The sequence below is a fragment of the Podarcis pityusensis genome (genome assembly GCF_964106645.2).
Source record: "Podarcis pityusensis genome assembly, chromosome: 1".
Lineage (NCBI taxonomy): Eukaryota > Metazoa > Chordata > Lepidosauria > Squamata > Lacertidae > Podarcis > Podarcis pityusensis.
Window position 1 is genome coordinate 106,888,093 of NC_138028.1, and position 13,522 is coordinate 106,901,614.

General features: G+C 49.3%; 1 protein-coding gene across 1 annotated transcript in view; it reads left to right on the forward strand.

Moving 5' to 3' along the window:
* The first annotated feature begins 204 nt into the window (after positions 1-204).
* The window catches only part of GALNT5 (polypeptide N-acetylgalactosaminyltransferase 5), a 38,531-nt gene continuing 25,213 nt past the window's right edge, over positions 205-13,522 (forward strand). The window contains exons 1-2 of the mRNA XM_081006545.1: positions 205-2,160; positions 13,074-13,240. Of these exons, the coding sequence (XP_080862671.1) occupies positions 890-2,160; positions 13,074-13,240 (1,438 nt within the window). The 5' untranslated portion in view covers positions 205-889. The remainder of the gene's footprint in view (positions 2,161-13,073; positions 13,241-13,522) is intronic.

The window sequence follows — 13,522 nt, forward strand, 5'->3', positions numbered from 1 at the left end:
TCCTTACTGTACCCCAGAACTGCATGCAACTCTATTTTTTCAAAAAGCTATCATAGTGTCCCAAAAATGACCCCTTTTCTTGAGGAAGCAAGGCTTGGTTTGTTTTAGTTTTATGATGTATTGTACTTGGTATTCTCATTTTGCATTTTTCTGTGGCGAACCGCCCTGGGATCTTCGGGTGAAGGGAAAGAATACAAATTTAATAAATAATCACGATACTAATAATCAGAAAGGGAGAATTTCCTCCGTGACTCCGTGAAGGAATCTCCAGCTTCAAACCACAAAGCGGATCTTCGCTGCCAGTGTTTGCAAAGGCGCAACCGGGTCGAGGTCGGGAAGTGGCGGCAGCCAAGGAGCCACGCGGCACTCTCTCAGGAACTTTGCAAAGCTGGAGGTTGTTTGCTGCTCCGGGAAGGTGTTGGGTTACAGAGGAGGAATGAGAGCGGAGAGGGGGTGGGGGAGGCGGGAAGAGAGAAAGGGAGCAATTGCTCCAGCAGCTGATCTGCTGCAGCCGCCTGCAAGGTTCCTTCCCATCCCAGCCAGGGCAGCGTGCGCCGAGCCCGAAGGAGGAAGGGTCCGGGCGAAGAGGCGAGGCGGGCGGGCAGACCAACAAGCAAGTGGCCCCGGGGGCGCTCGGGCCATGCCGCGTGGCTGCGAGGCGCGCGCCGAGCCCCAGAGACGATGCCACGCAGGCAGGGAGCAACAGGCGGCCGGCGCGGCGGCGGCGGAGGTTCCCCCTAGTTCGAGATGCCCAGGGCGGGCAGCCGGGAGCGGCAGCCTCGGCTAGAGCAGCAGGCCTAGGAAGCCTCCCGAGCGGGGAAGGAGGGCCCCAGGAGGCGCCTCCGGCTGTGCCCGGAGCGACCCGAGGAGAACTTTTCTCTCTGCCGAGATGAACAAGCTCCGGAAGCTTTTCCGAGGCAGCGGGCGAGCCTTGGCCTTCATCTTCGCCGCCTCGGTGGTGTGGCTGCTCTTCGACATGGCAGCGCTGCGCCTCTCCTTCGGCGAGATCAACACCCGCGTCCTCAAGGAGGAGATGGTGCGGCGGGAGAGGCTGCGCGGCTGGCGGGAGAAGAGCCTCGACGGCGCCCGACGAGGAGAGGAGCCCCGGGCGCCGCCAGGGGCGCTGCCAAGGAGCCTCGAGGAGAAGGGACGCGACGGCCTGAGCAAGAAGAGGGGGAAGCCGGGCGCGCAATGGAGGCGCGCAACCCCCCAAGCGGCGGCAGCAGCTCCCAGCCTGCACTGGACGGTCGACGTCCGGAGCCACGCTCCGTCCGCCCCCGCGGAGAAGAAATCGAGCGCGGAGGCCGGCTCCCCTCGCCCGCCGCCCACAAAGCCGCCTCTTGCCGTCGGAAGCAAAGTCGCCGCCAAAGGGCCCGGGCCGTTAAGCATGGGATCCAGGGGGAGAGAGGCGGCGGTTTTTATACCCGAAGGTGGATTAGGGGAGAAAGGCGCCTTGGCTGGATTGCCCACCAACGGAAGCAAATCTGAGGGACCTCGGGGCAGCCCCGGGCTACTGAGCGGGCCAAATGTCCCTGCAAAGCGGCCCGGGGGCCTGGATTTGCCTGCCGCTTCGGAAGCAGCGCAGAAGTCTCCGGGTGCGCCACGTCCAGGAAAGCTGCCCGAGGAGGAGGCGGCCAGAATTGCCGGTGCAAAAGTCGTCCTGCCTAACCAAGTGGTGCTTATAAGCAAGGAGGGAGCGCGGGTGGTCTCCGCGGCCGCGCAGGCTCCCGAAGGCGGAGGACGTGGAGCCGTCGGGGAAAAGGCGCGAGTGGCTGCGGGCAAAATCCATGAGGGCCCGAGAGCGGCGGGGGCGACCCAGGAGGTCGCTGTTAAGGGAGCGGCGGCGACCCTAAAAGTTATTCCAGTTGGAAAGGCCGAGCTAGGGAAGGCCGATGGGGCCCGTTCCGCCCATCAGGACCAATCAAGGCAAACCAATGGGACCCATTTCACAGAAAGGGCCAAGCTGCACAAAGTGTTGACCATTGATAGGACCTTGGCCCCAAGGGACCCCAAAGCGCTGGGTCAATATGGGCGCCCGGCGGTGGTCCCAGGCGAGAAGGAAGAGGAGGCGAAAAGGAGGTGGAAGGAGGGGAACTTCAATGTCTTCCTAAGTGACCTCATCCCACTAGACCGAGCCATCGAGGACACAAGGCCCGTTGGGTAAGAGACCCAATTTCTTGCCTTGCACAAGTCTAGACTTGGGCTGGCATGAATTGCCCAGTGATCAAATGGATTTTATGCCAGTTGCTTAGCGTTAGTTGCCAATAAATCTTGAGCAGCAATGGAAACATTAACATTTAGCGTAAAAAGAAACTCATCCCCATTCATTTTATGGGAAGCCACAACAATGCTTTTCATATACTGGGTGCAAGTACTGCCTTTGTACCTTGGCTGTCAAACGGCTTGGCTCCCAAACATATCAGCTCCCAAATGCCACAAACCTGGAAGTAAGTGTTCCAGTTTGTGAACATTTTTTGGAAGCTATACGTCCGATGCGGCTTCCGATTGAGTACAGGAAGCTTCTGCAGTCAATCAGAAGCTGCACCTTGGTTTTCGAATGGTTCCGGGAGTTGAACGGACTCATGGAACGGATTAAGTTCGACAACCAAGTACCATTGTACACAGTTTTAAGACTTGCTCCCACTTTAAAGTATCAACTGGAAACAAGGATCCTATATAGTCTTAATTAATCCAAATTAACACCTTAATTTAATATGTGTGTTTATAATAACCATTTCTTAAATTTTAACATCCAGCCTTACACACGCATGCAAAAATGATAATAATATACTTATAGTAAACAAATCCCTGTGTCCCTGAATAATGCTACCTTTTTCCTGCAGTTAAGCTGAGAATCGAGCTAAAGTTTTTTAAGGTTCTCAATGAACCCTGTTTTCTGGCTCACACTAGCTCTCCAAATCAGGGCCGTGTTGTTGATAGGTAATCACTGTACCTATAGGATGTATATAGGATGAAACGTTTCATTACTACATTGCCTGGCTTCATAGTTCATGGCATTGTAGCTGTTCTCTATAGCGGTGGCTTGATTAATAAACTGTCCGGTGATAGGTTCTTCCTATATTGTATATATAGATACAGTGCTATCTCTGGATGCGAATGGGATCCGTTCCGGAGCCCCATTTGCATCCTGAAGCAAACATAACAAGCGTCTGCATGTGCACGGGTCACGTCTCGCCGCTTCAGCGCATGCGTGTGATGTCATTTTGAGTGTCTACGCATGCGCGAGCGGCGAAACCTGGAAGTAACGTGCTCCTTTACTTCCTGGTTGCCATGGAGCACAACCCAAAAATACTCATCCTGAAGCTATTTCGACCCAAGGTATGACTGTAACAGGTCCTGGCTTGGTTGAGTGCTAACCTAACCTGGGCACTAGGTGGCAGTAGAATTGAGGAAATGTCTGGAACAGGATGCTCTTGGGTCTGTTGAGGTGTTCTGTGTAACCCAAGAAAATTAACAAAAAGAACATGCAGGCCAATGGAGTGTTTAATTCAGAGTGGAGGTGCTCTTTTAGTTCCAGCATCATGTCTCCTCCTACCAAGTGTGTGTTGCAAAAAAAGCCCCAACACGCAAACAGCTATGTACATGTTAGGGGCTCCATCAGGTTTCCTTGGAGCCTCTGCATGCGAGCTGCTGTTGGACTACAACTCCCATCACCTCCAGCCAGCATGTCCAGTGGTCAGGGATGATGGGAGTTGTAGTCCATGCCATCTGGAGGTCCAAAGGGTCCATCGCTCTAACCATTGATCACACTGGGACTCCATCCTGGAAGATGAGTTTTTTTCCACTGTGGATCATTCTGACATGTGTTGGCAATATACAAAATATCTGTTAAGCTCCTCTGATGGAAAGGAAGCACTTCAAGAGGGAGCTTTCCTTGCTGGATTTGATGCTGGGAGTGGGCTGATTCTCTGCATTTCTTGATTGCTGCACCCAGTATAGAGTGAGGTGGGGGGGCAGGTATATTTTCCAGAGAGGCTGTGGATTGTTCTAATATTTTCTGTTTGCGCAGTAGTTCAGCCTGAGAGCCATTATTATAAACTCTCAAGAGTTAAGTGGGGGAATTCTCCCAGGCAAATCCAGCGCATTGCTGTAAGAGGAGACAGAGTCAACTCTTTTGAAGGGCGATGTGGAGGGACTCAAACATTGGGACGTGGCTCAGCCGCTGCTCAAGTGTATGAGGGCTGGGAGAAATAATGGGAAGATGCTTGAGCTTCAAGAATCTTGCGTGATCCCTTGCACTGAATTCAAGCAGCACAATCCGAAGCAGTTTTGCTCAGAAGCCAGTCGTACTTATTCCAATAGGATCTGCTCCCTAATCTTAAAGGTAAAGGGACCCCTGACCATTAGGTCCAGTCGTGACCGACTCGGGGGTTGCGGTGCTCATCTCGCTTTATTGGCCGAGGGAGCCGGTGTACAGCTTCCGGGTCATGTGGCCAGCATGACGAAGCCGCTTCTGGCGAACCAGAGCAGCGCACGGAAACGCCGTTTACCTTCCCGCCGGAGCGGTACCTATTTATCTACTTGCACTTTGACATGCTTTCGAACTGCTAGGTTGGCAGGAGCAGGGACTGAGCAACGGGAGCTCACCCCGTTGTGGGGATTCGAACCGCTGACCTTCTGATCGGCAAGTCCTAGGCTCTGTGGTTTAACCCACAGCGCCACCCGTGTCCCCGCTCCCCAATCTTATTTTTGGCCAATTGCAGCATTGAGGAACCTCCAGCCCGCAGGCCTAATGAACACCCCCTGAGCTTTCTCAATTAAGTCACCCATCTGCCCTACCCTTCATAGAACTGTACAGTTGAAAGAAACCACAAGGGTCATTTAGCCCAACCCTCTGCAGTGCAGGAATCTTTTGCCCAACACAGGGCTCAAACTCACAACCCTGAGATTAAGAATATCATGCTCTAACAACTGAGCTGTCCCAGAGGCCGTGTATGTCGTCAGATGTGTGTCTAGGCCCAAAAGGGGTTTGCGGAGCCCCGTGCATTGCTTTTTGCAAGCCCCGGCCATCAGCTGACCAGCAGGACTCTCATAAAACGGCACGCATCTCTTTGAACACTTGACAATCGGCTGATGGTTGGTGCTTGCACCACGCTGTGTATGGGTTCTCTGCAAGCTCCGAAGATCAGCGGATTGTTAGCACTACAAAGTTTCGTGAGAGGCATAATCCCCTCTTCCAATTTTAATTTTAAACCCCGTGGGCAAAATCATTCTGATGCCAGGTGGCTTTACAGGTGAGGGGCCGCCAACGTGAAATGTGGCGGGTGGGGACAGAAGGATCCGGGCAGCTGACCGGATCTAGTTCCTTGCCCTTTATCTGTCATGCTTCGTTAGCGCTGATTACAATGCTTTTTGATAAGATAAAGTGGCTTGTAAAACGTTTTCAATGAATAGATGTGCCTGTTGTTGCCAGTCCTACCATTAGGCAGAGTGAGGCGGCAGCCTCAGGCGGTAGAAGCTGGGAGGGCAGAGCAGGACATGGCCTGCTCTGTGCCGCTCCCTAAACTAGCCAGGTGCCCTCAGGACTCACATTTTTAGAGCTGAAGTGAGGTTTGATGGCCAGTCTTGTCAGCTTCTCGATATGGAATTGTGCAGGAGGGAACGCCAACTCACCCTTTGCCTCAGGCAGCAAAATGTCCTGGTCCGGCCCTGAGTATTACCTCATTAAGTGGCCATAGGATTGTGGCCTGAGCCACTGGAGTAAGGTGTTCTGCTATCCTATTCTTTCTTAATCGAAAGTCCCACAACAGCATAAATCTGCAGGGCGTGTGCACTCAGGGCACTGTGTCAGAGTCCAAAGTAGAAGTGGTGTCTACGGAAATGAGCCTGCAGTTTTCTCGGTCAAGATGTCCAGCCCAGTTGTGGGAGTGTTAATTCAGGCATCGGAGTATGCACAGAAAACTGGAAAGTTGTCCATCAGATAAGGTAGCCTGCACTGTTACCGCAAAGCTAGCAGAACAGTTAGTGATGCACTCGTTCACTCAAGGGGGGGCGGGGAGACTGTTTCTTTTTGCAGCTTTGAATACGGAGCACAAGGATTTCCTTTTTAGCTTATCGGCTTTGGAGAACGAACGTTCCTGCCCATGAGGGCAATCAATTGCCAAAGTGTGTCAGGGTGTATCGGCTGGGATAGGCCGGTTGCAGACTCCAAACAAGCAAACAGTCAGCCACTGATACAGGACACCCTTAACTTTCATCGTTCACATCAAGCAAAGCAACTTGTTTGCTCTGCGTATGTCGACAAGGAAGTTGTGTGAGTGTATCGTTGACGCTGAACAAGTTTCTCCACTGTGAACATGCTGAAAAGTTTGCTTTGGCAAACAAGTATTTCCTCTAAAATCTGCCTAGGGTGGTGGATGTTGTTGGGTTTTTTTTTTTTTTAAAAACCACACTCTTCTTCTTCTTCTTCTTCTTCTTCTTATTGTTGTTGTTGTTGTCACGTTTAAATTATTTAAAATGCCCTGGGAGTTTGTTTTATCCTAGTGGAGGGCTTGAGGTAACGCTTTTACTGTTGAGGTCTGTGTACACACCATACATTTAAAGCACATATTGTCTCCCTCCCCCAGGAATCGTGGGAACTGTAGGTTACCCCCTCACACATACAGAGACAGCTATTATTCCCAGCACCCTTAACAAACTACAGTTCCCAGCATTCTTTGAGGGAGAAATGAGTTTTAAATGTATGGTGTGAATGTAGCCAGGAGCTACATTGCCTCAGGAGCAATTTGTTTGGGGGCGGGGGCAGGGCCAGGTAGGTGAGGTCCAAATCCAAAGTTGTTACGGCCCTCTTTCTTTCTTTCTTTCTCCCTCCCTCTCTCTCTCTCTCTCTCTATCTCCCTACCTCCCTCTCTCTCTCTCTCTCTTTCTTTCTGCCACCTCCTTTTCTATTTGTATTTTTCTCTGTCTCATTCCGCTACCTCTTCCCCCACCCGCCTGTTCCCCTCCTTCCTAGCCACTCAGGTGAAATTGTCCCGGGGGTGTAGATACCCCCACCTCTCCTCTACTGCAAGGACAATCCTGGTATAACACAGTGAGGCTTTCTTTAGGCTGCTCAGCCTCCCCGCCTGCTCAGCTGATACGCAGGGTGGCGGAGCAGCTGCCACAGACACTTTCCTGCATATCCTCCAGCCTCCAGAGCTTCAACTCTAGTTATTTTAGTCTGGATTAGAGAGAGACCTGGAGAGTAGGGGGGAATAGGGATTTAGAGGCTTTTTAGAGGGTGCTCTCCCACTTTATGCAATTACAGTGGTACCTCGGGTTAAGTACTTAATTCGTTCCGGAGGTCTGTTCTTAACCTGAAACTGTTCTTAAACTGAAGCACCACTTTAGCTAATGGGGCCTCCCGCTGCTGCCGCGCCGCCGGAGCACAATTTCTGTTCTCATCCTGAAGCAAAGTTCTTAACCCGAGGTACTATTTCTGGGTTAGCAGAGTCTGTAACCTGAAGCTTATGTAACCTGAAGCGTATGTAACCCGAGGTACCACTGTACACTTATGTGCATGAGGGCCTGGGACGTAACCCCCATGTAAGTGGAGGGGATGCTTGCACCATATATTACAGGTTCACCTTCCATGCACCTACCTCATAGCACCAGCAGTGAATGTACCTGCCTTATACCAGGTCAGGCCATTTGTTCATCAAGCCAAGATTCTCTAGTCTGACGGCAGTGGCTCTCCAGCGTCTTTTCCACCATCTCTCTCTCTCTCTCTCTCTCTCTTTCTCTTTTTCTAACTTCCCTTGCTGTGAGGGCTGCTTGGAAATTCCAGCCATCTCCCCAAACAAAACGTCCCAGAGGCAAGGGAGGCAAAGATATGGATATGGGGGAACAACAACCACATAAAACATTCTCAAGGAACAATCGAGAGAATGGACTCTGTGAGAAGTTCTTTGGTAGGATGTTGTGGCCTTCTCAAGATCCCCTTGAAGATATTGGAGCTTAGGGAGCAAAGGCCCCCCTTAAGGCACCACATCAAGCCCACCAATGAATTGCAAATAGGAATGGAGAGAAATGCTTTTCCCTCAGCCTTTTGTTCAAGCAGGAAAGACTCAGACCTGACCCAGCCCTTTGCCTCCTCCTCCTTTTTACTGCCATGAAATGAAATGACAAATTCATTGAAATGGGAGAAATTTTTATCGCCCCCTCAGATCTGCAGATTTTGTTCTGTTCCTTCTTGATATATAGGCCTAGTGGGCTACATTCAGACCTTGTTGCTTTGCAGACATCAGCGTTCGCTGGCTTAGGTAGAGCGAAAGGAGAGGCTTTTATTTTGACAAGCTAACAACAACAACAAAAGTTTTGCAAATACAGTGGTACCTCTGGTTAAGTACTTAATTCGTTCCGGAGGTCCGTTCTTAACCTGAAACTGTTCTTAACCTGAAGCACCACTTTAACTAATGATGCCTCCCACTGCTGCTGCGCCGCCGGAGCCCGATTTCTGTTCTTATCCTGAAGCAAAGTTCTTAACCTGAAGCACTATTTCTGGGTTAGCGGAGTGTGTAACCTGAAGCGTGTGTAACCCGAGGCATATGTAACCCGAGGTACCACTGTATTATTATGGTTGCTAGTTAGTCGCTTTGCTCTTAGAAATGTCTCAAAGTGACTACAAACACAACAGAAATAACGAAAACCAGTTGTAGTAAACACAGAGGGAGGAGAAAAGGGGGATGCAGTGGTCAAAGTCCTTGCATTGAATTGGGCTGCCAGGAAGCATCCCCAGGGAGAACGTTTCTTAGCTGGGTTGCAACACCTGAGAAGTCCCTCTCCAGTCACCACCCATGTAACCTTACATGGCAGGGGTGCCTGGGGAATGCCCTCAGAAGCACTTGCAATGTTCTGTTTTGCATTTTTTACATTTTCCATTTAAAGTAACCTTTTTGCCAGTAAAATAATTGGCCCACTTCAAGGTTTTAACTTAACTGGCCCTGCGGCTCCCAGTCTCTGCAGCCTGCTTTGGCCGCAGTGTTCCACAGTGTATTTATTTAATCATGATTAACAAGGACGAATGGCTACACAGCGGCTAAGGAAGTATCGGTGCTAAATAGGCATTTTAGCTGTTTTTCCTTATTGCTGGAGTCTTAACGTTTCCGTGTTTTATATCTTCTCACATTCCTACTTCTATGAAGCATGGAGAAACAACTGTAATTTCTTATAGGATTTCACACATCCGGCCTGCAGCCACTAGAGTGCACTAGAAATCTATTTTCCACCTCTTCCGGAATAAAACTAGGATTGTTTGTATCTGTTTCCAAACTGAAAATCACTTCGGAATACAGTCATACGTTTGCTTCAGGTTGCGCGTTTTCAGGTTGCATCCCGCGGCGACCCGGAAGTACCAGAAAGGGTTACTTCCGGGTTTCGCCGCATGCGCAGACGCGCAAAATGACCGCATGCGCAGAAGCGACGAATCATGACCTGCAGACGCACAGATGCGGGTTGTGTTCTTTTCAGGTTGCGAATGGGCCTCCGGAACAGATCCCGTTCGCAACCAGAGGTACCACTGAACTGTATTGAGCTTGCATTCTAAGGAGCCCCCAGTGTTAGTTTAACTACAGTAATTAGACGAGACTAGGAAATTTGTTTTGTGTGTGTGGTTTTTCACCCTCCCTGCATAGCCAACCAAAGTTCAGGTCCAGCCCAGTTCGCAATGCTGCCAGTTGCTCCTCCCATTTCCTATCCTTGTAGTGGTTGTGACAGCAATGGAGAGATTCAGAAGAAGGGCTCCCTTCAGTCCCCTAGTACTGACATCCTAGACTCAAGGGGCCATAGGTTTGTAGTTCCCATGGCTCCTGGGCATGTGAGGAGCTATGGGAACTACATTTCCCTTGGCCCATTGTACCTAGGCCTAACAGAGGTTCCATTTTGAAGCTTCCCAGGAAGAAATTGCTTCCTCGCGAAGCACACACTTAAACCGGAGAGGGCTCTCTCCCACAAGGAGGCAGTGATAGCGACCAACTTGGACAGCTTTAAAAGAGGATTAGTCCAGTTCATTGTGCTTTGCCGCCACAGTCAGAGACAGTATCTTTCTGAAAAGCGGTCGCTGGAAACCACAGGAGGGGGACAGTGCTCCTGAGCTCAGGTCCTACCTGTCAGCTTCCTGTGGGCATCTGGTTGGCCATTGGGAGAACAGGGACTGTGTTTGAGGTGGTCTAAGAGCTCTTTTGTGTTTAAATCTGTGCTGCATGTTTTACACATTGCTGTTATTTCCGTTCGTTTACTGTTCCGCCTCCAAGGTGTGTGTATCACATCATTCCATTTCTCCAGTGTTAGAAACTCATATGCACAAGCTAGGTGCCAAATGGCTCCTTAAAACCAAGGTTGCAGGTGCCAGAAACAAAATGTCTAGCTGTCATTTTTAGCCAAGAAGGCTCTAAAGTCCTTTTTTTTTTCTTTTTTAAGGATGGGCTGTCTTTGACAGATTATCAGTTAAACATCTGGCTAGTTCAGATGACAACCTTGAGCTAGGTTAAGAGCTTTGAGAACTTTATCCAGGGACAGTCCACATATATATTTGTCGACTCCTACATCTTTTTTTTCTTAATGGTGACATGGACCATTCAAAATGTAAGAATATTCTGCAGGGCAGTGGGCTGGAGTAAGTGAAGGCAAGCTACAACAATTAGCTATGATGTTTTTCATTGCTCCTGCTCAGGCTGCACAGAAAAAGCATTTCGCTTCCGGAAATTTATTCTGATGGTGCAGATAAAACATAACTGATAGAATTCTATGGGATGTGGTGTGAGAAAACAGCCAAGATCCAAAACTCCCCAGGCATGCACCTCCAGCTGGTGATGTCAGGCGCCATCCTGGCACCCAGGCATCTTCACTTGGACGCAAGCAGTCAACAGTCAGGCACAAAATGCGCCTGGCGCCTGGCTAATTTCAAACACTGCATTTCTCCACCCAGCCCTCAAAAACTCTTAAGAGGAAGTATTACCCCAAAAGTCCCCAAGTCGGCCAGTGAGATCTATGGTTAAGGAAGGATATGTACTCATATTTTCCCGGTCCTGATATTGTATCTGCTACTCCACCCTGCCACATGCAACTCCACAGCTTTTTAGACGACAGGAAGGAAGATTTGCTCCTATTCTGCACCTGTGCTTTTTATCTACCATGCTTTTGCTGGTCACCCATAAGTTGTCACAGTGCAGGTGGATAATGAACAGTTGCCTGTTGCAATGCCAATCAGACAGCGAGATGGATGTCAGGAGTACAGGCAAGCCATGCATTGGTTTTCTCTTTAAATAGCCACTGGATGCTTTTTCTGTTTGTTAGCTTATACCACGGGATTCACACACACGCCGCCCTCCACAGCTGGCTTCCATATACTGCAAAATCCACAGGACATCTGCTCTTTCACTTCTCCTGACTTCCAGTTCATTATAACACACTGCACTTGCCAAGCCATAAAAAAAAAAGTTACTCCTCTGGAAAAATCATTTGTGCGTCTTGGTTTTTCAAGACTAGGTTGGCCACCCTGCTTGTTCTGAGCTGGCAGGTGCTCTCTTAAACACAGAAGCTGACTAGCAGCAACGCAGGCTGTAGACTAGATCAGTGGTTCCCAATTGGTGGCTGGTGGACCCCCAGGGGGGTCCGCATAACCCACACAGGGCGTCTGTGACACCATTCACATAACAAGAGCTATTACAGAGATACCAAGTTTTTCAAACATTAGGGGCTACATAGCTTGGCTTTTGAAAAACAGGGGGTCTGCAGTACTTACCGTATTTTTCGCTCTATAAGACGCACCCGACCATAAGACGCACCTAGTTTTAGAGGGGGAGAACAAGAAAAAAACTTCTCTCCCTGTCTGCGCAGCGCCCCTTCAGCGAAGCGGCAGGAGAAGCAGAGCCCCTTCCATTTCTCCTCCCGCTTCACTGAAGGGGCGCTGCGCAGAGAGGGAAAGCTGCGCAGCGCCTCTCCAGAGAAGCGAAGCCAGGAGAGCAAGAGGGATCAGTGCGCACCGATCCCTCTTGCACTCCTGGCTTCAGCGAAAGCAACGCGAAGCCTCCTAAGCACAGTGGGAGCGCTCCCGCTGCGCTCAGGAGGCTTCAGGCGGCTATCCCTGAAGCCAGAAGAGCAAGAGGGATCGGTGCACACTGATCCCTCTTGCTCTCCTGGCTTCAGCGAAAGCTGCACAGCCTGCATTCACTCCATAAGATGCACACACATTTCCCCTTACTTTTTAGGAGGGGGAAAGTGCGTCTTATAGAGTGAAAAATATGGTAGCTAATTGGGTACCACTGGTCTAGGTGATGGTGGTGATGTTTTGATTGAATCTGCCTGAGTGGCAAAAAATCAGGAATTATAGCAACTAATCCCTGGATCTTATGAAGTTCCTCTCCATTAAAAGGAGACTCATTAACATAGTCTATTTTTATTGATGTTAGCTCCTGACAGGAAAGTACAACCACTTCCTTTCTTGCCTGCTCAACCCCTGATGTCGGTGCTGACCAGCATGATAGTGCTACATGGAAATTTGTTCCTTGGTTCCCTTCGTTCCTTTTGGTTGAAAACATCACTAGCATTTATTTGGATTTTATCATGGGTTGCCAGGGCAGGTTGAAACAATTAAAAAAAAAAAATACTCCATACACAATCAAAAAGAAGTTACGACCGTAAAATAAGAGAAGCAGAAAACAATTACAAACATTTCCATACATAACAACAGTGGGAAATAGTTCCAGTGCAGATGCAGGCTGTGATAAAGGCTTTGTTGAAAGAGGAAGGCAGTCAGTAGGCTCCAAAAAGACAGCAGAGGCAGCATCTGTCTATTACAGAATGGGAGGAGGGGATTCCAAAAGATAGGTGCAACCACGCTAAAGGCCCTGTTTCTATATCATATGGAATGGACTTCGTGGTAAGGCAGAGTCTGCAAGAGACCCCCTTCTGCAGAGCACAGTGATCGACCAAGTATATAAAGGGTGAGACAATCTTGAGGTAAAATGTTTTGTGGCAAGTTAGAAACGCCAACCCTCCATTCTTTTTTGCATGTGCTTTTACCTATGTGTGTGCACTGCTTCAGTGCCATTTATGCCTGTTTCTGTTCGCTACAGATGTAGAGATCTTCTTGTCCACAACAACCTTCCCACCACCAGCATCATCATATGCTTTGTTGACGAAGTGTGGTCCACCCTCTTGCGCTCTGTTCACAGTGTCCTCAACCGCTCCCCTCCTCAGCTTATTAAAGAGGTTATTCTGGTGGATGACTTCAGCACAAAAGGTTGGTTGGTGTTTCCCAGTGTGTTTCGGCTTACTGAGTGTCCTGTTTTCCAAGCCGTTTTACTCAAAAAAATTTTTGCTCAAAAAAATCCCAGAGAACAAAACAAAACTCAAACCAGTCCAATTATATATAAACCGTGACTAAAATACACAAACCCAATGAAAAAACAAATATGTGTAAAACTATCACTAAATATCAAGATAAAAACAATAAAACAAATGTAACTTAATACAAGTGGTTGTTGTGATATTCTAGTGAAATTCTGTTGCCTTACATTTCCTT